Raw genomic sequence first — 23757 nt, forward strand, 5'->3', positions numbered from 1 at the left:
GCCTTTTACTTCAAAGTGCAACTTTCCTCAAATAAATGGATGGAAGTCAGTATACAGGACCTCACTCATTTTTGTTGGGTTAGAAGGTAGAACACAAAGCTTTTGCAAATAATCAATATCAAGTGTCCGAAGATTAATCATTTCTTTTTATTTATTTATTTATTTTTTTAAAAAAAGGAAGTCTGTTTTTTCAGCAAAACATTTTCATGGCACAAACTTTGTAAATGCAACATTTAAGAAACAGTCAACAACATTGATACAGATTTACAGTGCATCGCAAAGGTATTAATAAACCTTTTTTATATGTTACAATCCCAAACGTCAATGTATTTTATTGGGATTTTATGCAATAGAGTAATTTTGTACATTTGCAAGAAATTAAAATTTTTTATTACAAATATTTAAATCCAGTGCCCCAACTCTGACCGATCTCCTAATCCCTGTTAAAGATTAGCATCTCCACAGCATGACCCTTTCCCCACCCTGTTTCACAGTTGAAAGGGTAAGTTTATACTTGTGGATTTTATTTACTATTTGGGTAATTTCTAAAGTCACTAGTCCTTATTTTGGGGTATCGGAGCAAGGGGGGGGGGATGAATAAAAGTTCACTTTTCCAAAGATCTTCATTGTAAAGAATTTCCTTCTGTTCCACAATCATTCCCTTTGTGTTGGTCTGCGGTGTAAATTTCCTTTAAAAGGGCATTTTGTGATTGTAATTGTAAATGTGAAAAAGCTGAATGTTAGTACCTTAGAAAGAGGAAACTGTTTGTTTGTGACAACTAATCACCATGCACAATATCTCCTTAGGCCTTTGGTTCCCTGGAGTAGCAGAAGGAGTTCATTTGAAGAGTAACAAAGCGTAACAGATGACATGTAGAGGGAACTGAATGTCTCTGTTGATGAAAACAAACATGACACTCACAGGTGATCAAGGAAGATATAAAGAAATCCCAGAGTATCTTGTACTTGTTGTTTATGTACTCTGTAACATTTATTCAGCTTGAGCTGGTTTGAAACTTGAAGTCAACCTTTGCACATGCATTCAGCTCTTGGCCGTTCGTTTGTACAATAACTCAAAGTTAGCTTGGTTCTGGTGTTGTGTATTTTGTTTTCATGTTGATTGAAATGCAGGTATTTCTTTAAATTCTAAATTGCAAGAAAACAGTAAAAGGGCAATGGCGTGTGAAGATGTTCCGTCTGCCTCCAGCAGAGCAGAAACATGCATTTTAGCTTAATTGCCCACTTTAAATTACCCTGCTGTGTGCACATGCACGGCTATTTGCCCAATGTGTCTTTGTGCTGCCTGTGATGGACTGGTGATCTGTCCAGGACGTACTCCGCCTTCAGGCCATTGACCCCTGGAGACAGGCTCCATCCTCCATGATTCATCCAGTGAGTGGATGAATGAATGGCTGAAGTCTGATGTTGAAAGTATCAGTGTTGTAATGTTTTCCCGTTTCTGTTCCGAGTCTGAACATCGTTTTGATGTGGTGACCCATTTGTACCGCCAAAACCACCGGGGCCACTTCCACTTGCCATTTGTGTACTGGCATCTATGTCATTGTTTGCCTCTGCGCCGCAGTCAGTTTGGTTCAGGTGCCGCTCCAGCAGAGTGATTCGCTGCTTTAGCCGCTGCTGAGTGTCTGTGTACTCAGTCAGCAGACGGGCAAAACGAGTCTGTAGGGTGTCCAGAGAGGACTCCAGTCTCTCCACCTTCTCCTCTGCGTCCTCCTTCTGTAGCCCGCCCTTCTCCGCATTCTCGTCAAGAAGCCCTTCCTTCTTAAGGATCTCCCTACCCCTGTCCTCTAGCACTGTTTTAGCGTCTGGATACTCTGTCACTGCCTCCATTAGGTCGTCCTTGGAGAGGCAGAAGAGGTCAGAGTATCCCAAGCTTCGGATGTTGGCTGTGCGGCGATTCCCCATTTTACTACCCCTTATGTTCAAAATGCTGATCTCCCCAAAGCAGCTTCCAGCAGTGAGGAGAGCATACTGCGTGACCCCATCGTCAGCTACGACTGCCAGCTTCCCCTCTTTAATGATATACATCTCCTTACCAATGTCTCCTTTCCTGCAGATGTAGTCTCCTGGACTAAAAACCTGCGGACGTAGTTTGAGCACAAGCTCCACTAGCAGTCCGGCCTCACAGTCTTGAAAAATGCGTACTTTCTTGAGTGTCTCGAGGTGTACGTTGATGGCAATCTCGGCGCGCAGTTTGTTGGGCAGGTTCTTCAGCACCTCCTGCTCGTCTACGGCTTTTTGGTTGGTCCACAGGTAGTCGAACCACTTGATGACGCGCGTCTCCAGCTCTCTGCTGACCTTGCGGAAGTGCATGTAGTGTTTGATAGCGTCAATTCGAGCCTGAAACTCGGCCCTGGTGGCGTTCATATTGGCTATCATGGAGCCTATATTTCCCACAATTGTTGCAAAGATCAGCACTCCAACAAGGAAGTCAAAGACCACAAACAAGTACTCCTCATCTCGCACAGGTGCAGGCATTTCTCCAATGGTGGTAAGAGTGAGGGTTGACCAGTACAAACAGTAGACATAGCTTCTTGTTAAGGACGAGTACTCCGGTTTGGAGATGTTTGGAAAGACCCATGTGTCTGAACCAAACCCCAAAGACTTGGATATAGCGTAGTAGATGCAGGCATTCCAGTGAATGATGACCAGGATGTAGAGCACCAAGTTGCAGATCCGGAAGATGTTGGGGTAGTTGGTGCGTGTTTCTGTCCGGTCAAAGAATTCAAACATACGAGGGAAGCGCAGCAGGCGATTGAATCGGAGCTGAGGAGTGTGGATGCCAGTGTAAATGTACACCAGATCAGTGGGCAGGATGGACACCACGTCAAGCTTGAACTGTAATGTTCGGATGTAACTGTCTCTTAGCTTGGCGTGGTCCTTCACCAGGAGGCCTTGTTCCAGAAAACCTTAAACAACGTAGACAGAGAGGAAATTTAGTTAGACAGCTTTAACAAATATGTAAAAGAAGAAGGGAGTGTTTTTAATGGATTACCTGTCCGTAGACGCACAAAACTGTCCAGTATGTAGACAGTATCGGAGATGTAGTCCAGCACCAGCCAGCAGATGTAAATGCTCACCTGCAGTTTGTCAAAGCATGCCCTGGGAACATAAAAAGGTCCAAATAATTTAGTGCTCCAATCAAAGGGCTGGACTGTACAGATCACTGCATTTATTATCCAACTGCAGGGCTGGAGGTAGCCGACTGTGGGAATTATAATACCTTGCAATCACAAGGAGCCAATTGTAGAGGACTGCAATAGCAATGACAAACAGCCAACGGTAGTAGGCGTCATCAGATGGTGAGACAACTAACAATTCCCACCTCTTCCTGGAAGTATGAGGAGCAGACAAATGATACATTAGTTAAATCCCCATGGAAATTTATCTCGGAAAAGTTATTTTGTTTTAAAATGTAGCATTGACTAACAGAACACCATTTTACAAAGCAGTATCATCGAGTTAAAATCTTAAGACAACACAATAGATAGAACAGGGTGTCTTCTGACCTAATTAGAAATTTCAACCCTAACCCAGTCAGGAATACCTCAAGATCCCTTTGGCATTGTTGCCATTGGCATCTGGTTGGGTGATGCTGTTGCGACTAGGGGCTGTTCTCAGCTCAGGGCCGCGAAAGCGTTCCAGGAAGGAGTCTGGTCGCTCCTCCTCCTCCACCAGGCTCCTGTGTGCCCATTCCCTCAGCCTCACCACCAGTTTCACCAGTCTAAGACACGTGCAAAGCAAAAAATCCCCTTTAAGCTTCACGGAAATCATGAAAATGACACAGAAATTGCCGTTCATGTGAAACCTTATCCCAGAGAAGCACAGAAATTACATGGATTTGCAGAGTGAAACAACAATCTCTGATAGAGAAAGGTTTGATAAATTGTGGCCGTATTACAATGATTTGACTCATTTGTCAGGCACATCAATGTAAGTGCCAAACAATGCTGCTGATGTTCACATCTAACAATTCAGAAACTCTGGCAAAAATGCTAAAATGTAATTGCCGCGACGCTACAGTGTCACCTTGAAATGGCCCCATTCCTCTGAAAAGAATTCTCCGAACTGCGACCGTCGGGGTCGAGAGCGGCAACTCGTTGCAGCTCTGATGACGTGTCATCGCAGACCGATGGCACCCTGGTACAAAAACAACAAAACAGAAAAGACAAACTCTCATTATTATTCCTTTCATGCGCTGCTTTTATAAAACTGACTTTTTCTTACCTACTAAGTTTACTTTCAGCCCTCTCGATCTCTTCCTCCAAGGTTGTCTTCACTGACAGGTTGTGGGGCGACCGGTCTCTCTCTGGCACCTGGCCTGTCATCCTCAGGTTCTGTCACGGAGGACAAACAGCAGTGTTGAAGCCTCACTTGTTGCCATTCAACCCATGCTGTCATTAGGAGTGTTCCCTGTTTCTCTGCAGAGCTGCTGCAGCAGAGGAAAGTGTTTATGGTGCATAATGTCAGTTTATAGTCAGGGGATGTTGGCCAACGGAGACCGTCTGCAGTCCCCAACCAGCATCTGTCAGGTGACGGCTCAGTTGCCGCGGTGAGGGACGCATATACAAAACAGGATCTGAGCAATTTATAACTCGACTCTATGTTGGTCTGATGGGAAAAATGTGCTGCCTAAGATTTTTTTTTCTTGTTGTTTTGCATTCTTTTCTTATTTTATGCTTCCTGAAAAAAAAGACTTGTGGAAAAACCATTAGCTCCTTTAAACCAGGACAGACAAGTTTTCTGTTTTTTTTTTTTTCCAAAGAGCATTTTATTACCTTCTGTAGAACTGCATGAAAAAAGCAGACCTTAATTGTTCTATATTTTAATAGATTTTTTATTAATACCACAAAAACTACAGCGAGTACTTATATTTACTTATCATTACCTCTTTTACTTGATATTAATATAAATAAATTTTAAATATGTATTTAACTATTTCATATTTTCTCTAAAGATGTACATTTTAATTATTTATTCTATTAAATTCATACAATTTTTTTGTTTATTTAGTATTTAAATGTATTATAATATAACTTATTCAATTTCAAACAATTTTAATTGAATATATCTCGTGGATTTCTGATATTTATTTCATGAATCATATTTAAATGTTACTTAAAGCAGTTTTTTTTTTTTTTACTGTGCAACTTGTTGCTAACAACATTTGCCTAATCAAACAAACGTATTTAAAATGTACCAGTAGTCTGTCTGCTGGCTTCAAAGAACTGACAGTTTGATCTATAAGAAAACATCTAAGACTAAAAGTCGTGAACCGAACCTTTTGGAGAGTTTAGGTGAAACTTTCCAACACCTCTCCACCAAGTGGAAGCACTTTATCCCCTCTACCAGTAACATGTGTGGCCCGTAACGCATTTCCACCCTGCGGCACAGACAGACAGACGAGGAGCTGTTTAGACAACTGTTACCGCTGTGTGGCTAATTGGTAGATCATTAACGAAAACACGGCTTCGGTCAGACTGAACCTCTCCAGCTGAGCGGGCCTATCAGCAGCTCTCCCTCCGGACCTTCATCACTCAGGAAACCAGCGTGCTGAGTGCGCGCGCAAACTGCGGCTCATCATTACATCACAGGGGCATCCGGGTTGAACCACCAGAAGTTATCACGCAGCCAAGCTCAGCTTTCAAAGAACTAATTGTTGAAATGGCTCGAATGTCTACATTTTGTGAAGCTGGAGATAAATTCTGATTCATATAAACGTTACTTTTATTCCTGCTGACAGAGCTGCGGCAGAACTTCACCGTCTTCATTCACTGCAAAGCAGTTGCACAAACAGTGACTCTTACCTTAGGTTTCCTTTAGTTACCTGAAGACTCCGTCATCCGGAGCAAAGCGCCTCCGACAGATCCATCCTCAAAGCTGCGAGCGAATGAAAACGCTCCTAAAACACAGTTATTTTGAAATGGTTTTCTGTGAGGCTTTGAAAGGTGTTCCAGTCAGAGGTGTGAACACGTGGCTGCGCTCGTCCTCCGATGAGAGTAGACAGGTAGGTTAGGAGGTAAAGGCGGGGTGGGGCTTTCAGAGCCCAGACGTCAGCTCTGGATGTGAGAAATCTTTGGGGAAATATACATTTTCTATAAATCTGGATCTATTCTTGTCATGTTAGTAGAAAAACAAATACACACACACACACACACAAATCTAAGAAATGCAAATGTATTTTCTGCAAAAAATATATATTCCTTTTTCTCCTTTTCCTTACAGAATTGTTTGCTCAAGGTGTCTAAGTGCATGGATAGACTAAAACGACAATTTTCTGACCTAACAAACCATCTAAATTGTAAAACATGGTGGTGGCAGCATCATGCTGTAGGGATGCTTTTCTTCAGCGGCAGCAGAGAAGCTGGTCAGGAGTAGATAAAGGAGGATGGATGGAGCTGACCGGCCCTACAATGGAATGGTTCAGATCAGAGTAAAGTGATGAGTTGAAATGGCCTAGTTCAAGTTCAGAATTAAGTGAAGCTAAGAATCCGTAGGAAGACTTGAAAAATATTATCCATTAACATGTTCTGCCTTAACTGGATCTATTTTACCAAAAACAATGGGCGAAGTGCCTGGATGTGAAAAGTGAATTAAATATCTAATAAATCCTAAAAAATAAAATAGTTTTTACAGAGTACTGTTGAGATGTATTTCTCTGAGTCCTGCATGTAAGGATTATATTTGAAAAAATAAAATATAAAAATAAAAATATACTATTTAAAAAAAATAAAGTAAAAAAATATGATGCGATTTAAACTGGTGATGGCGGTATCATGGTGTGGGCCAACTCTGAGGCAGGTTTACTGATTTAAAGTGGAAATTCTGAATCTCATCAGGGATTTAAAAAAAAAAAAACTATTAATACATGTTTATGAACAGGATCAAGAATAAATAGTGTGGTGTAGAAATATGACCAATTTTATACATGCCGTTCCAATAAGACAAAGGGAAATTAAACCAAAAGAGATTTTTTGTGTTAAGCATGAACCTGAAGTCTATCCAGTAGAAAGCTTCTTATTTGGGGAAATCTTCAATTAATTAAAATAAAGTGATTCTGAACCAATCATCGAGCTGTTAAGTTTTTATTTAATTTTTTTTAAAACATTTCTGCTCTTCTGGGAAATCTCTGTACTGTAAATTATGTTTTCAAAACATAAACATTTGCTACACATACTGTTCTGAACATTTGATAAAATATATGATAGTTATATCTTTATGCTATAATCATGTACAATATATTATTAATCTCATTTTTTTTATATACTTAACACTTAAATTTTTGTGTGAACCCATATATTCTGTTACACCTGAACGTCGGCCTCTGTGGGAAACATTTACTGAAAACGTTTCCTAGGCAACAATGTACAAAGTTCTTCTTCAGCAGACAAATTGAAACTTTAGCTCCAAATGTTCCCATCTGAAAACAGCTGAAACGATAAAGCACGGACGATGAAGGCCACACCAGACAGCCTCCTCATCAAGCAGCACGAAGGCAGGTGCCGGAGCCGTAATCAGAGCCTTGAAAGACTTTACAAGGAGCGAAGCCCAGAGGAATTCGCAGGAATCCGAGATCCGAGTCAGTGAACAGCGACCTGCAGTCTGCCTCGTCTACTCCCCGCTGCACTGGGAAAAGACAACAGATCAAACACACAATCACTCTTGCTCACAGTTTGCTTTGTCAGACAGATGACAGGTTTTATGAGGAAAAAGAGGGAAGGACGGCAACAGAAACTGAGATAAGAGGAAGGAGAAGTAGTAAAAGGAAAATGAGGTAAACCGTTGAATCATAAAAGTTGATCTGAAATGTGTCTGTTCATTCCATGACAGTCTGAAGAGCCACCAAAGCTTTTCGTATCAGACCATCAAGCGTGGATTGACGATAACTCACAGTTTTCCAAAAGAAAAATCCAGCACAGAGAAACCACCACATGTCACCAAAAATAACGCCTTACCTGCAGTGAAGCATGGCAGTGGCAGCATCATGCTCTGGGGTTACTTTGCTGTAGATAAGCACGAACAGTTCAATCAAAACAGGTGTCCTTTTAGAAAGCTCCAGATGAAGGTGGATTTTAATCGCCAGCATCACTGAGTACAAGCAAAATTAGCAAAAGAATGACTTTATGAACAGAAACAAAAACTTTATGAAGTAAATCTGACATTAAATCAGTTCAGTCATGCATGGAGCGTTTTGGACAAGAGATGTCCTCATAATCTGATGGATTTGGATAAGTGTGGCAATGCAGAGAGATCTGAAATGAAGAAAAGGAAATGTGATGGGGGGGGGATACTCGACTGTGTCCACATTTACATAATTTCCAACAGATTTGTTTTTCAGCTCAGCACAAGGCGTGTCACATTTAAGTAGAGGCAAGTTTGAAATAAAAGCCTTACAAATACTTTTGTGAAATGCATTGAAAATGCATTAAAAAAAAAGTCCCTGACTATTTATTTGTATTGCTTTTATGACATATCGGAGGTTTGCAAATGCTACCATTTCAGAAAAGCAAAATTATATACATTTGTTCAGCAGAAAATCCGAGTATGATACAAACTAAGTTTCACTTCAAAGTTCTGCCACAACTTCTTACAAAAGTTATTTTAAAAAACAAACAGCAAAGACCACACACAGCAGCTACTTTCAAAATCATGTTTATTGTTACATGTAAAGCACTTACTTGGGAGAATAGACATGAACAAAAGACCAATTTCAATTTGGCCGTCGTCATAGCACATCATCAAGCTACTTGGAATGAAGTAACTGTATTTGGTAATGTTTAATATGAGCAGAAAACAAAGAGAAACCCTCAGAGCACAAATACAAATCATCTTTTGATAGTTGAAGGCACAGCATGAAGCCAGGAGAGTCAAGTCAGCCTGCTCACCATCGAACGGACACACAGAAATACAAAAAAAAAAAAAAAAAACCCAAAGCAACACAAATCAGACATCCTTAAAGACAGCATTTACAGCATGTTGCATGATAATCCCAAGAAAAAGAAAGAAAGAAAAAAAAGATTACGAGGCAATACAAATAGCATTTCCTCCCACAGGTCATCACCACACACTGACCTCATGGCTTCCGTTTTCTGATATGTAGACGTCCGGAGTCCCCTCTACTGAAACACTCGCATGCCATTGAGAAAGAGAACATGTTTGAGCATCGGTTTTCTTCTTTTAAAGTGTCCTCCACCCAAACTTTAAACCTCTCTGACTTACTTTTGGCCTTCTGATGCATATATTCAAAGGTAAAGCACTCAGGAATGTCTGTTGCTTGGTCGAGGAGATAATCGACTTGTCAGCCAGGATAGAAATATGTAAACAACCTTGCAGCTGGTATGTTATGCATATTTTTATAGGGGGGACAGCATTCTTATAAATGAGCGTAGAAGGTTGATAAGCGTCGCCTCTGGAGATTTTCAATCCTGAAGCTTCACCTTCAATAAAAAGGATCCTTCAGAAAACACCTCTGTGTATGAGAAGAGGTAGAGGGTGCATGCAAGTGTATGATTCTGATTCATTAAGGCAAAAAAACAAACAAAAAAAACAACAAACAAAACCAAAACAAATCTTCATTTCTTCGGTCGAGGAAGCTCTTTCAAAATGCTAATTGTTTTTTTTGTTTTTTTTTGTTTGGGGAAGTGTTAAGTGTCCCTGTGATCCGAGCAGCTCACTTAGGCGCGCTTCATCCCTCGTCCCATCAAGCAGGCAAAGACCGTCATCACCATTTTTGGCTTGACCTCCACGAGGTCCTCTGGCAGGGCGTAGACACGAGCGCCGATCTTCCTCGCCATAGAAATGGCATATCTGCAGAGGAAAAGGGCGTTTACTGAGGTAAGCTATTCACATGTTAGCAACATCACTGGTCTGGTGTGAAACATTCATTGGTATGACGACCTTGAGTTAAACAAAATACCAGTTTCATGGTTTTACCACTAAAAAGTAGTAATAATTGATGGCATTACCACAAAATATAGAACAGGATCCAGTTAAATGGAAAACTTTTTAAGGAATCATGATTAAATTCAGGCTGTCAAAAAGTTTGGCTGCTCAAACATTTATTTGTTTTTGTCAGTATTGGTGTTTCAGATCATGTTGCACACTTTGAAATTATTAGCTACACTCAAAGCTAAGATGACCAGAGGAAGCACAGAGTATAATTTTCATAAGATTATTTATTTTTACAGAAAAAAAACCTACTCTGTTTTGCAGAATTAGTGTTACACAACACTTGCTAAATATAGTTTTAATTTTCAAGTAAATATCCCTGTTAACACTTTTTTTGTAGATGTGTTCTTTATAGAGAAAAAAAATCTTCATTGATCAACAGCAGCAACAAGTTGGGGAGGGGCTGATGCAACTTTACTCAAAGCTCCATACAGCTGGAGAAACCCCAATCCTTCTGGCATTTCGTTAAAAGAAATGAAGCCATCATAACAGGAGGACAGAAAATGTAAAACAAAAACTTTTGTAAATCCGGGGTCAGTTAATGAAACCGCATCTTAATTCAGTTTCACATTTTTCGCTGAATTCTTACTTGGCATTGTCCAGTTTGTCGTCTTCAGAGAGTCTGCCGGTTTTAACCAGGTCAAAGTTGATGCTCCCAGGTTGAATGGCATCAATCAGCTCCAGCACTGCCAGACTGCTGCTTATCTCCTTGTCCTGAACATAAACACAGAGATTACAACAAATCAACCAAACCCCACAACAACAACAAAAAAAAGGACCGCAATTATTTCCACAATCCAACCAGGAGGATTTACCTTAAAACTTGAAATCTTGGTAGATTTTCCAGCCTCTGCCAATGTTTTGTTCACCCATCTTACAATGATGTCATCATTTACTTTCTCGCCATCACCCAGTTCCTCCAGTACATTCAATGTGTATCTAAAAGAAGCAGCACATTTGTTATGACCGTGACCAGAAAGTGAAAGTGCAAAGAATGAAATATCAAAAACAAACGAGGACAGGGTCTGCTTTAATTAATAAAAAAAATTATAATCCACATTAATGTGGACACCATTTTGATTTTTACAGTCAATTTGAGCAGCCTCTTCATACAAGCTCATGTCCACTGAAAAACAGTGAAAGTTGGGGCTGGGCTATATGGCTGAAAAACTTATCACAATACAAGCGTTTCATGTCGGACAATAGAGAAAATTTTTAATATCAATAATTATTGAGTAGTTTTTGTTTTAAATATCTGGAAACTGCCAAACTGTTTTCACTCTACGCCGTGTTTTTTAAATATTTTTTTTATTATTTCCAGCAGTTATGAGACAACGGTGAAACCTTAAACTGCTGCTGGTTACGCAACAGGTTGTTGCTAGGTAACCAAAGAATGGGCGAGCTAGTCGTTGCTAGGTAACCAAAGAATGGGTGAGCTCGTCATTGCTAGGTGACCAAAGAATGGGTGAGCTAATTGAGGTCACCAACCTTGCTAAGCTAAACGCCAGAGGTTGAGTGGCAAAAGCCTTTCCTCTGCCTACATTTCCCAGAATTCTTTGCCATTTTGATTCAGATTTCAGTGAATATTCTATCTACTGATATTGATCACATGTGTATTGAAAACTATAAATTGGTATCACTAATCGTACTACACAATTTAAAGCAGCGCTATTGTTTTTTTTTTTCTCCATCTATGCCTTTAAAATGTGTAGTTATTTGAAGTGCGATGAGGTTGTTAATACTGCTAATGTTCTGGGGGTGTTAATACATTTGAAAGATACTGTTATGACATTTAATAAAAAAAAGCACTGGTGTACAGTCATGCTCTCATGATGTAATTATTTCCCAACAAGCTGATCATTTCCTGCATTATGCTAATAAACAACCTGATTATTTTGAATACAGAAACGACTGATGCTACGGATAATGTGTCAAATTTTGAATTTCTTCATAGGTGATTATGTTCCAAGTTAAAAAAAAGAAAGAAAAGGTGTGCTTAAGCTTCATTCAGGCCTAAATTGTGACATTATGATGCATTATTACCTCCTCATGAGCTGCCACACCAGTGCCAGAGTCAGGGTAGGATTGCCATCGTTCAAGTCCTGCCCGCCGATGCCAACAAGAGAAAACTTGGTTGTTTTGCCCAGCTCCACTGCGTAGTTACAATTCTCCAACTGAGGGTGGTGGTGGTGGTGGGGAGACAACACAAGCGTCAACACAAGACGGCAAAAGCCTGGAAACAAAACTGAAAGGACTCTGACAAACTACCTTTTTCATATTTGTTCCCAGTTTGGGATAAGGCGGCTTGTTGACCTTGTTGTTCCAATCTACCTCCACTTTGATTCTCTCGTAGAGCTGAAGGATCACCATGGCATCCTGCAAATCTCTGCAACAGCCAGTACATCAGTCAACATCGGACCCGTCCAGGTCAGAGTCCTCAAATTGGGTTTGTGGTTCGTTTCTGTGGACGATACTTACACATACAGATGGTTCACAGTGGGGCTCACGCCGAGGGAGTTCATCCAGTTCCTGAATGTTCTCTCTTCTCTCGTCTCACCTAATCCAGACAGGATTGTGGGATTTAGAGGACTTAATTGTGACTGCTGATCGTGTTTTATAATAGTCTTCATTGTATGTGGCGTATGACTAACAAAGCCAGAGAGCAGACGTTACTTTTTATTCCAAAATGTAGTATCTGACTCATCTGTGGAAGAAACCTAAAAACAGTTTTATTTCATCTCCACTGACTGCCAGAGAGCGATGCTGAAAGGACCGAATGTTTCCGTTTGAGTAGTAATACAAACACCTGTGACGCATCAGCTGATCAGAGGCTACATGGTCTGATGTCATCCAACGCTCTGCAATGCAGTTCGTTTTTCATTGCATCAGCCTTTTGGATCATTTCAACGGACGCTCAATCGCCTGTTGGTCTGAGTAGCGGTGCATCGTATTCATAGGGGCTACGATGGGTTTATCTTCATTTATGATAATTCTGATGTTTGTTGGCGATAACGGCGTTTCTGCCACCTCTCCCAACTCACAGCTTCTGACTGTGTTGTGATATACATACTGTTTACAATCAGAGCTTAGCCAATGGTCTTAGCCTCGCCAAGTTGTTTTGCTGAATGTGATGGCAGTGTTTTTTTTGTTTTGTTTTTTTTTCTGCCCCTCTCCCAATTTTAGCCAACTTTGAGTCTTGCCTGCCTTGGGCATGATCACCCGGTGGAGAACATGGTCACTGTGGCTCCTTCTAAGAAGAGGTGAAAGTCGTCTGATCAGGGCCTTTCCACAAGAGTTGAGTAGTTGTCTGCAGAACTGCCGGAAATTAAATCTTTTTTTTTTTTTTCCAGGCACACCAGTTGGACACGTCGATGGCAGTGACTGGGTTCTCTTCTCCACCCATGCCTGAGTTGGCTGCAGAGGAGGATGTGTTGTCTTTGGCTGCCTGTCGCTTCAGAAGTGGAGGAGGAGGTGCAGTGTACTCGCAGAGTGAAGCTGGCTCACTCCCTTCGTCTCAGCGGGCTCTATGCACGACATCATGCAGGTGACTTCCTCTGTAAAGCTTACAAACACCAGAGGGTGTGCTGGCCGCTCTGACACATCTCATGTTCGCCCTATCTGCATACCGTCAGTGGTACAACTGCAGCAATTGGCTTTAGTGATTCAGTGCTTCGGACCTTGCATCACTAAAGCCCGGGTGCTTCTTTCAGCAACGCCTCTGGCATTAAGTAGGGATGAAACAGAACGAAAGCGATGACCGCCAGAGAGAGTCTCTGCATTACACACAGACTTTTGTTGCTGCAATTTAATTCTGAGGCTTTATTTTCCGTACCATCCCCCAGAAGGTCCCAGTCGATGTCCTCGTTCTCCGGTTTGGTCAGCGCTGGGTATTTGTTGAACAGATTGGCCACGAAGGCAAGGTTGAGTTTGGGGTTCCCACTGACGACGTCAGTCGGGGTGACAAACTGTCGACAGCCGAGCCGGTCGGCCTGCTGCAGCATAGCTTCTGCCCTCTTCAAGTCGTCTTTCTCCTGAAAAGACACACACACACACACGTGTTCGGGTGAGAACTGCAGCACAGTTGGCAACGCGTGGAGAGGCTTGGCTGTGGGAGGTCAATGTGCTTACGTTGAAGCCTGCCATGTTGATGTCGATGCGTGGCTGATTCTCCTCTGTGCCTTTAGGGGAGATTTGATTCAGAAGGTGGAAATAGGCCTTTGAGTCCTAGGAACAAAAATATAATTAATCAATAAGTTATCTGGGTCTTTATACAGGAAAAAAAACTGAATAAGAAAACAATTGTAAAGTAAAAGTTTCGGTGGGATTTTATACGATCAAGGAAAGACATCCACAGATTTTAAAATCTTTTACAAATAAGAATCTGAAAAGTGTGTAAAACATTTGTATTTAGCATCCTTTCTTCTGAAGCCCATAAATAAGTTGCAGCTTAGACAAGCGCATTCTCGAGGCTCGGGACAACAACCCTGAACATGCAGCCAGATCAAAGCATACAATTGTTAAAACAGCCATTTTAAGGCCAATCTCAACTAATTATTTCTTCCTTAAAAACACGTTGGCAAAGAAACTGATGTTATTTTAAATTTAATGACTACGCTGAACTTTGAATCACCAGATCAGATTACGCCTTCATTCCTACTAAAGGAGCAGCTGAGGTGGGCATGTGGGTGAGGTTGGGTAAACATAAATATGAGCTACCTTTGCTGGTGTCTGCTGTGTTGGTGGACTTAGTTACTGGTCATGTGCAGTTTGATGACGGGTTTAAAAATCCCACATCCTCTCCTTTAAATTCGGACTCCTTTTTTCTTAATTTGACGTTTAAATATAAAATTAGACCACTGTTACCTTGATGTCTGAACTGAAGTTGTTGATCTTTGGATAGCCAGCGTTCTCCAGGTGAAAGTTGGCCCAGCGCAACAGCAGCTCCTCCGGCGACAGCTTCATCAGGTCCTCCAGGGTTTCTCCGTCCCTCAGCAAGGCCGCAAGCGCTGGGGACGGGCGATAATCATCCGTTAATCTACTCGACAACTGAGCCCTGGTGAGGGGGCTTAAGCAGGCGTTATGCAATTGTAACCTCTCCCGATACCTTCATTTCTGCTGAGCTCGATGTCGGCAAAGAGGCCAATCTTGATGATCTGCCACAGGAGGCCCAGCACCAGATGGGGCTTCCCTTCTTTCAGGTCCAAAGCGCCGATGTTCACCACGTGGCAGCCGATGGCAGACGCCGAGTTCAGAGCCAGGTTCAGGTTTTCCTGGAGAGCACGAGTCGGATGTTTCAGCGCCTGCAGGAAACTTTGATAGGATGCCTCTGGTAACCAGTGGGACTTACCTGTGTTGTAAATGGGGTCAGCTTCTTCTTATTGATTGTTCTCTCGTCGATGGTGTCTGGCACGGACAGGTTGATCATTTTGCTGTTTGAAAATAAAAAACAAAAAACAAACTGATAAGTTTGCTGGAATATCCATTTGAATTCCAAAAAAGATGTGCAAAGAAAAAGAGAGAAGATTTTTAGGGCTCAACAAACCCTTTCTTATCTAATATTTTCATGAAAATAGGAGATAACATGTATTCATAATAATCATATGTTGCCATTTCTGCTTGGAGCAGATTCAGATTGACTAAGATTCAGGTTTATTCATTTTAATCCACTACCACTGCAGGTGAGAAGTTTATAATTTAGACATTTTTGGAGCTCTGTACATTGCAGCCCAATTATCAAAACACATTCGTATCCCCGTTTCCAATTTAATTTAAATACTTTTGTGTTTAAGCCACTCTAATGTTGGAAAAACAAGTATAGATATTTATCCCTTTATAAAAATTTAACTGAATTTCTTCAAATAAACACACACAAAAATCATCATTCAGCATTACTATAGTTACACGATGATCTTTTCATACATTATCATCTACCCAGAATACAACCATAAAGTTAGGTTGCAGAGGAGAGCAGGTGACCTTGTGCTGCTGTGAGACGGGGACTCACCAGAGCACAATGCCGTCTCCCACAGTCTTGAACAGAGCGTCTGTGTTGGGATCCATGGGCAGGACATGTTGACAGTCGGGATCCTTTTCCAGAGCTGTGTTGATCCAGTTCACAAAAGCGTATCGTTCCTCCTCTGTAAGAGTGAATGTGGGCACCAAATTTGTAAAAAAAAAAAAAAAAAAAAAAAAAAAACCCCTTCATTTATGCATTATCTGTTTCCATTAAATCAGTTTTTTGCTCCATTTTTCTATTTCCATTGAAGGTGTGACTAATTCTAATCCATTTTGTTCCCATGGAAAGTACTCCAAGCTCAGCTGCTTTGTGACTCTGAGCTGGAAAGATCCACCGATTAAAACCATCAGTAAACTATTAGTAACATCAATAATGCTCTATCTGCTTTACGTGTTTGAGTGCCAAGTCCCACCAGCTGTGCAAGAAGACACATTTCTTTCTACTTTTTGCATTCTAAAAACAATATATTCACAGGTAAATATTTGACCACAGCATGGGTGCCACTGATGTAATGGGATATACACTGTCAGGAATGACTTCCCGTATAAACAAATTATTAGAATATCTTCCCACTGTTGCTACATGTTTGTTCTGAATGAATGGTTGACACAAAAAGACAACAATTGCTTACAATCAGCTGGACTTTCTTACATATATTTTTTTTTATCAATTGCCATTATGTGACTAACTGAAGTTGGTATTGCATTGATTAAACAGTAATGTGTGACTTTAAATATTAATATATGAACTAATCTTTTGGACTTGTATTATAAAGTGCTGTGGTATAACATTAGCTCTCCATATGTACTATAAAAAACTAAATGAATCAAATTCAATTGCACTTTATCATCAACAATGTCCATTGCAGAGGTTCGCTTCAGCCTTAGGTTTCTTTCTCTGGAACTGAAACGCACAGGGTTCAAAGTCAACAGCTCACAACAAACAGTAGAGTCACATACCGGAGTACGAGTGTTGTGTGCCTTCGCTCGACAGCTCCGATGTCCCACCAATCGCCAGGATGCCCTCTTTTTTGTTGATGGCCTTGAGGAATGTTTTTGCAACTTGACTGCCCTTCAGCTCCTTGACGATCTGACACAATAAGAAAGAATAATCAGAAAGATAAGCGAGTCCATTCAATGTAGATCTGCACTGGAAGAGGACTGGTTATCTGTTTAACAAAAAAGATGAGTGTTTTGGACAACTTGAACAAAAACAGACTAAAGTATATAAAACTGGTAGTTCCAAGCAAAGTAAAACGAATCATATTTGCTGCAAACGGACCAACCTTATGAGGGATTTTACCTCAGAAGTGGAAAAATACTCAAAACATGACTAACTTGTTTTATTCACAGTACAATAAAGGTTGCCATCAATCACACACTGACCAAATTCACTGTACAAATGTTCACAGCAAATTAGGTTTACACAGCATCGCTTTATATAAATACCAAGAGAAATAAATCCATTTTGTACTTTGCTCTGTTCACAGAATCGCTGTTATGTTCATAGTTTGTTGCAGAGCTGAACATACCAACCGAGTCTCTCCACATCTGCTTGTTCGGTATTTGCACAGAAGTGTGTTCAAGCTTTTAATTTGTACAACAAATGCTTTCACTACCTGACACAAGAGATAATGCTAAAAACACAAACCTCGTTTCTTTTTTCACGTCAGGCCACATTGAAAACATGTTGCTTTATGAAGTTGTAAAAGTGTAAGTTGTAAATCTAATCTCCAAACAAAAAACAGATTCCACTGTCACTATCCATTTAAATAAAAATGTAACAAAAATGTCAAAGCTGCACATGAAGGATAAAAATCTACTTTTGCTGCATTCAGTGGATTTAAGAGATGAAACAAAATTAAATGATGATCTTGATAAATTTATTAGCAAGTATGACCACCTCTATAAAAACAATTTTTGTCCACTTTTAAAACAGGCCGACTTGTAAGAAAAACACGTCGGGGTGTATAAAATAAACACACATACTAACTGATCTGGACCCTCGTCAGGGTTTTGCATCCTCCAGTTTGACTCTGATCAGCCTCTCGCATGCAAATCATTTCAGTAGCGTGACTGACATACAATACAGTTTTAATGTAGTAATCCAGCAGTTATTTAAAGCCTGAAGTGATGCATTTTGCACACGTCAGCGACAGGTGCGTGTTGAATGTGGAAAATGCCCTCAGGTGCCGCTGCATCACGTGCGCATCATTTCTGAATGCAGTAACTCAAACTGACAGTAGTAGGCTCGCAATGCTTTGGGCCAACACAGGCTTATTTAGCATAGATTTTTAAAAAGAAAGCTCCACCAAGAAGCTGTTTTATTGTATCACACCAGTCCAATTATTAAAACTTAAGGCTGACATTGCAAAATTTATGATGCGACTGCTTTCAGAGACACATTTAGAGCAAAAAGTAAAGGAAAAACACAATATAAGCTTGCTTCAAGATAGAAACTTGTATTCCATATTTTGTTATAAAGCCTCAGTGTTTCATAAAACCTTTAAATTGAATGAGTTGATGCCAGTAAATCCATGCTATTAAGAGTAAAAATAATATGTAATGCAATAATTTGCATGAGAAACACTGGATAGTTTGCTCACAGACATAATAGTTAATATATTGATTATAATATACCAGGAGAATCAATTCACTGTGGTAATAATGAAACATATTGTGCTAATAAAGATAATGATCTTTCAAAATATGATTAAAGTCATCAATATTTTGCACAGTTTAGCATTACAGTTTCACTAACTGATGTAAATATGTGGTGACTTAGACAACTGATTTTATGTTAGGAGCATTCATGCTGTCAAGACTACAGCTATATATATATATATATATATATATATATAATCTGAACATTTTCCGTCTTAATAGCATAAAACCCCTGACGTAAAGCCAAGTTAAATTTTTAGAGCATAAATCAGTTTCTTTAGGGATGAATCAAGGATCACTTTAGAGATTAAGATTTAATTTCTCCAACAGATCTAAACCTTAAACGGCTCTCCACAGAAGTTGAGGAAACTATTTAAAACATCCAAGGTTGTAATGGATGTGTCATAGCAAGCGTCAACAAGTGAAATGCTGGATACTTCCTGCTGCGGAGGCTATCAGTGCTGGATCAGTGAGCTCAGCCTCACAGGCGTTGGTGTGACCACAATGAGCCATTCAGCTTGGCATTACTCAAAATGTTTAAAAAGCCACAGCAGGCTTTACCACGAGCAGCACACAGCCAACTTAAGTTACCCATTGACTCCAAGTGACAGAGGTCACCGCAACAAGACCAAATGATGATAAAGCGCCACCAACATCTGCAAAATGTGCATGTTTTCATCCTTAACATGTATTTAGCTTGCATTGTGAAGGGTAAAAACATCTTAAGTGATGTTTTGTCAAACTCATATGATTCACTTCCATTACAGGAATCCCGTAAAGTTCCTTGAAAAGTATTTATGCTGTTTGAAATTCAAATGAGAGAAAATGTAAAAAGGTTCAAAGGGTATGTCTAATGAGTTTATACATGTGGAGACTAAATAATCTGCCTATTCTTAAAAAAAAAAAAATCTCCGGTTCAAATTGGACAAAAAGTTTTTCCATCAATTCTTGAATAGATTCAAGTCTGGACTCCAACCTTCACCCCAGTTTATAGTTTGTTTGTTTTACTTTCCCTCTTCCATCTTCCAAACTCAAATGAAAGAAAAACAGTGCATGATGTTATAGTTCAGAACCTAAAATATTTAGCATTAAAATATTCACTACAAGCTTCACTTAGCTTACCGACAAAAACTCATCAAAGCTGATTTTGTTGTCCTTGTTGCGGTCGAGTTTCTGCAGGATTTCCCGGATCATGTATCCCGGTTGGGGGTGGCCGCTCTGTGTAAGAAGGTCGCCAAGCTCATTATCAGAAATATATCCATTTTTGTCCAGATCTGGAGGAAAAAACAGAGGCAGAGGATCCAGATGACTCTACAGCACATTTCACAACGCCAGACCTGGGATGAAACCCATGGCGACACATCCTGAAACTCCTAACAGGTTTATAAAATAACAGAAAAAGTTCAGGACTGACTGGAGTTTTCTCCAGCTATCTGAGGTATGGAGAAACCGCTCCACCTCCACTAAGTGTTGCTGTGCACTGCTGGTCAGCCGGCTGAAGGAACGCTACCAAATTTTTCCCCTGCTTACAAAAACGGCGAATGCAGCTTTCTTAAGAAAAAACAAAGACGGCCATGGCAAACAAAGTAAAGGAGCGCCAGGGGCTGCAAAAATAAACACAGCTACATTCATCAATATGTAGAAGCTGCAGCCAAACTGAACGACTTACCAATGTTGTCGAACATCGCCCTCATCTCCTCCGCCTCATCTTGCGTTATTTTTACGGACATTTTTCTGTGAGTGACCAGCCGTGGTCAGTCGGAGAAAGGTGCGACTGCGGAGAGAACAGAGTCATCATCACCAGGGTCTTAAACACAACAGGAAGTTAGATTATGTTATGCTTTGCAGAGCCTTTAGCGTGTTCACCTAGACGCGTCATTATTCCGCAAAACCTAAGAGTTACTCCCCTGATCTCCAGCTCAACACTCCCGCCTCCTCCAGCTCTGTTAATTACATCAGCTACTCCTTTCAGCTCCCCTCCTTTTCTCCAACCATGTTTGTTTAAACCAATCAGAGTAATTTCCTGTTTGCTCTATTGTGCAGCACAAGCTAGCACTGATAACGACCAGGAGAGCCAAGCATTCAGATATTTTTCTGATAAATCAGTTCTCCCCTCCGCCCCTTATAAGTAAGCTTCCTTCTTTTAAAATAAAAAAAAAAAAGTCAGCATGTGTACCCAGCAGCTGTAATTAAAAGCCATCAGAGCCATTTTGGGTTTTGTCACAACAGGAAATAATAAAAAAGCAACCCTAAAATCCTTTTAACCCAGAAAAGTTACACGCTTTGACACGCGAGGACGCAGGCCCCAAAAACTGGTTATTTAGCAGAACAAAAACCTCTGTGTTCCCAACCTCCTCTGAGGCAAAGTAACCGTCTAAAAATCTCAGAGAGAAAAAAAAAAAGGGGGATTTTTTTTTTTTTTTGGGTCAGGCCTTTTTCCCGGCGCAGCAATGCTCGAGGCCAGGGCAGATCGGGCTTCACTTCACTGAGAGGTGTGAGTGTGAGGGAGTATGACTGCATCTCTGCGGCCAAACCGGAATGGCGGCATTCCTCCTAAAAAACAAGTGTTGGTGTGAACAAGGCGAAGTTTATTTTCCAGCTCAACGGGAATCAAACCGTTTTTTTTTTTTTTTTTAGAATAAAACTGCTCCACGATAATCAAACTGAATATATTTTTGCTATTACAGCAAATTAGCCAGCAATCCGTCACCGTAGTTGTGCCGAGAGCACAACATTTTTAAAACCTTATTAGGAAATTCTGCAAGTTAATCCTGACCAATCAGACTTGGAGGTCATTTTTTTTTTCTTTTTTTAAAGAATGAAGCACATTGTTTTGGCAAATCAGGAGCAAGTTGACAATGAACAAAGCCCTGCATCCTCCCCTGAATGAAACTAATAATAGTGGTTTAAAAAAAAAGATGATTCAACAACCATGTGGCCTGTGAGATGTGACTCAGTTCCAACAAAGCTTTTCCTACAGACAAAACAAAGGGATGAATTAAGCCCAAAGTGCAGACCGATTCAAAAAACAACAGCAGCTCTTTAATTATCCAAAATACCAACAATGTTGGTTTCTCTGCTCTTTCTGCAAAGCAACTCTAAATCAGGGCAAGTCAAACCCCTCCAACTATTAGGAAAAACGGCAATGCCAGCGTTGCTATATTTAACTTTTTTTCCCTAAAGGATGTGAAAAAAAAAAAAAAAAAGTGTCTGCTGAGGACAAACTCGGCTACAAGAGGAGGCTGACAAAACATTACCTCACTCGCCGTCCCTCGTCCTGCTGCTGCCCTCAGCAGAGACGAGGGTGAAAACGGGACAGGGGTCAAGTACATGAAGCAAGGGCACAGATGGCGGCGGACAAATGTGAGTCGGATCGCCGGCCGCACAGAAGAATAGGGGGTCTGTAAGCGCCGGGGACAAACAGCGGTAATAAATCCTGAGCCACGCTAGGAAAGGCGTCCCAAGTGTCAGGCTCCGAAAGACAGTTGGTCCCTTTCTGACAGCTGGACGGCGAAAACTCCTCACCAACTACATGCTTCATCAGCTGCCTGAATGGAGAGGCCCGACAGGATGCCAATAGTTGGCTGATAAAGGCTAAACTGCAAATTAGACAGTTTTCTTTTAAGACTTTTTATGACGTCACTTCGTAGCGTTTCACCCACCCACAAGTAAAACAATGCTGAAACTGGCCTCGGACTCTGCAGCGTAAAGAGCCATTTCCATCCGGACAAACAAGAATCAGTTCAAATCTATATTAGAATACAGACAGGAAAAATCACAGTGTGCAACCAGAAATACCTTCTGTGCCCCCCAGATGCTGGTACAGATGGGGGATAGATGTAATGATGCATTTAAGGTAGCCATATTGAATCCAGTTCAAGAAAAAGAGCAGTAAAGTGGCGTCTTACGATCGCAACTCAGAAACCAAACTGATTGTGTTGGATTAAAACCAGAGTTTCCATCCAGTTAGCCAAAAATAAGGTCAGCAGATACACAAAATTACCTTTCCATTAAGACTTTTTCCACATACTCGTTTTTCACACTTGCTAAACTAAAATGATATACTTTTACAGAATTTGTAGAAACCATTGGTATTCATCCTAATAAATTTTAGAAAAATAAAAGTCTTTTTGGGAGCACGTGCGTCTTTGCATGCAGTCAAAGCATCGCAGAAACACAGCAAGCTCCTCTGAGAAAAGTCATGATGACTTTACCTCAGATAGGCTACTTCAGTACACAAATTACATCATGTTGTACCAACAGACTGCATAGTAAGAGCATTCAGTCATATTTCTAATGCGGTGTTTCCCCAACCCCATTCCTCAAGCATTACTGCATATTTTAGCCGTTTCCCTGCTTCAAACACCTGATTCAAATGACTGCATTTCAGCAAAAACATGTTAATCAGCTATCAAATAAATTCAGGTGAGCTGAAATGGGAAAATGTCTGAAACATGAAGCGCAGGGAGCCTAGAGGAATTGGGTAACACTGTCCCAGTAGGTTAGTATTTATTAAATGATGAATAAAAATGGTTCAATTTGATCAAAATCTGAAAGAGGTGGATATTGTGACTTAACTGACTTGTATTTCAAGTGCAAATGTTTTCATCATTGGATCTCCTTAATCTGAGTAGAGTCTCTATAATATAGAGCATTTGAACTGGGCAACCCTTTCATTTTATCCATCTGCTCAGCAAATATTGGCAATAATTATTTTGATCAACTTAAAATCATAACTGAAAAACAAATCTTTATGTGGCTGCAAAAGTAGAGTTAGGTAGTTAGGAGTGATCCTGCTATGACTTTTTTTAAAGCCCTCACTAAAGCACAAGACAGAATCTGAACAAAAAAGTATGGATAGAGATAACATAAAATAAAAATCTTAAATTCAATCGTTTTCAACATCCCAGGTCACATGTGTTAAAGCAGCTGGTAGACAGCTTTCCTCTTCAGCTCAGTTGACCCTGAATTATCCGTTATGCTGCCATATTTCACTCTAAACAGCAGCATTTAATTGTCGAGACAAAAAAAAAAAAAAAAAAAAAAAAACCCCCCGAAGGGGTTTTAAAGCCCCCTTTTTTTCCTCGCGGGGGCCCAATTAAAACAGAAAGG

At 40.5% G+C, this 23757-nt stretch overlaps 2 protein-coding genes across 3 annotated transcripts in view; both read right to left on the minus strand.

Annotated features, from left to right (window-relative positions):
- Positions 1-964: 964 nt before the first annotated feature.
- Positions 965-5998, minus strand: cnga2b (cyclic nucleotide gated channel subunit alpha 2b). 2 transcript variants are annotated; one of them, XM_015046062.1, is made up of 7 exons: positions 5826-5998; positions 4246-4355; positions 4048-4158; positions 3566-3742; positions 3242-3349; positions 3014-3120; positions 965-2927 (listed from the first exon to the last, which is right to left on the minus strand). In XM_015046062.1, exons 2-7 carry the CDS (start codon positions 4344-4346, stop codon positions 1435-1437), a joined length of 2097 nt encoding a protein of 698 aa, XP_014901548.1. In that variant the 5' UTR covers positions 4347-4355; positions 5826-5998; the 3' UTR covers positions 965-1434. The 2 variants fall into 2 exon arrangements, with proteins under 2 accessions (XP_014901548.1, XP_014901549.1); XM_015046063.1 differs by lacking the exon at positions 5826-5998 and having other exon boundaries at positions 4246-4441.
- Positions 5999-8997: 2999 nt separating this feature from the next.
- Positions 8998-23757, minus strand: part of pls3 (plastin 3 (T isoform)) — a 21334-nt gene continuing 6574 nt past the window's right edge. The window contains exons 2-16 of the mRNA XM_015046092.1: positions 20315-20419; positions 19768-19919; positions 16942-17071; positions 15971-16103; positions 15314-15395; positions 15071-15236; positions 14830-14972; positions 14095-14190; positions 13799-13997; positions 12445-12523; positions 12235-12352; positions 12010-12140; positions 10782-10905; positions 10556-10680; positions 8998-9825 (exon numbers count right to left, since the gene is read on the minus strand). Of these exons, the coding sequence (XP_014901578.1) occupies positions 9693-9825; positions 10556-10680; positions 10782-10905; positions 12010-12140; positions 12235-12352; positions 12445-12523; positions 13799-13997; positions 14095-14190; positions 14830-14972; positions 15071-15236; positions 15314-15395; positions 15971-16103; positions 16942-17071; positions 19768-19919; positions 20315-20375 (1872 nt within the window). The 5' untranslated portion in view covers positions 20376-20419 and the 3' untranslated portion in view covers positions 8998-9692. The remainder of the gene's footprint in view (positions 9826-10555; positions 10681-10781; positions 10906-12009; positions 12141-12234; positions 12353-12444; positions 12524-13798; positions 13998-14094; positions 14191-14829; positions 14973-15070; positions 15237-15313; positions 15396-15970; positions 16104-16941; positions 17072-19767; positions 19920-20314; positions 20420-23757) is intronic.

The sequence above is a fragment of the Poecilia latipinna genome, unplaced genomic scaffold (assembly GCF_001443285.1).
Source record: "Poecilia latipinna isolate Pla-1442-1.1 unplaced genomic scaffold, P_latipinna-1.0 Scaffold763, whole genome shotgun sequence".
Classification (NCBI taxonomy): Eukaryota; Metazoa; Chordata; class Actinopteri; order Cyprinodontiformes; family Poeciliidae; genus Poecilia; species Poecilia latipinna.

Coding starts and splice junctions, on each gene's coding strand:
- cnga2b (XM_015046062.1), bottom strand. CDS start 4,346: ATGACAGGCCAGGTGCCAGAGAGAGACCGGTCGCCCCACAACCTGTCA. Junction 3,743..4,047: donor AGGAATGGGGCCATTTCAAG/GTGACACTGTAG, acceptor CACGTGTCTTAG/ACTGGTGAAACTGGTGGTGA. Junction 3,121..3,241: donor TGGCTCCTTGTGATTGCAAG/GTATTATAATTC, acceptor TTATGTTCCCAG/GGCATGCTTTGACAAACTGC.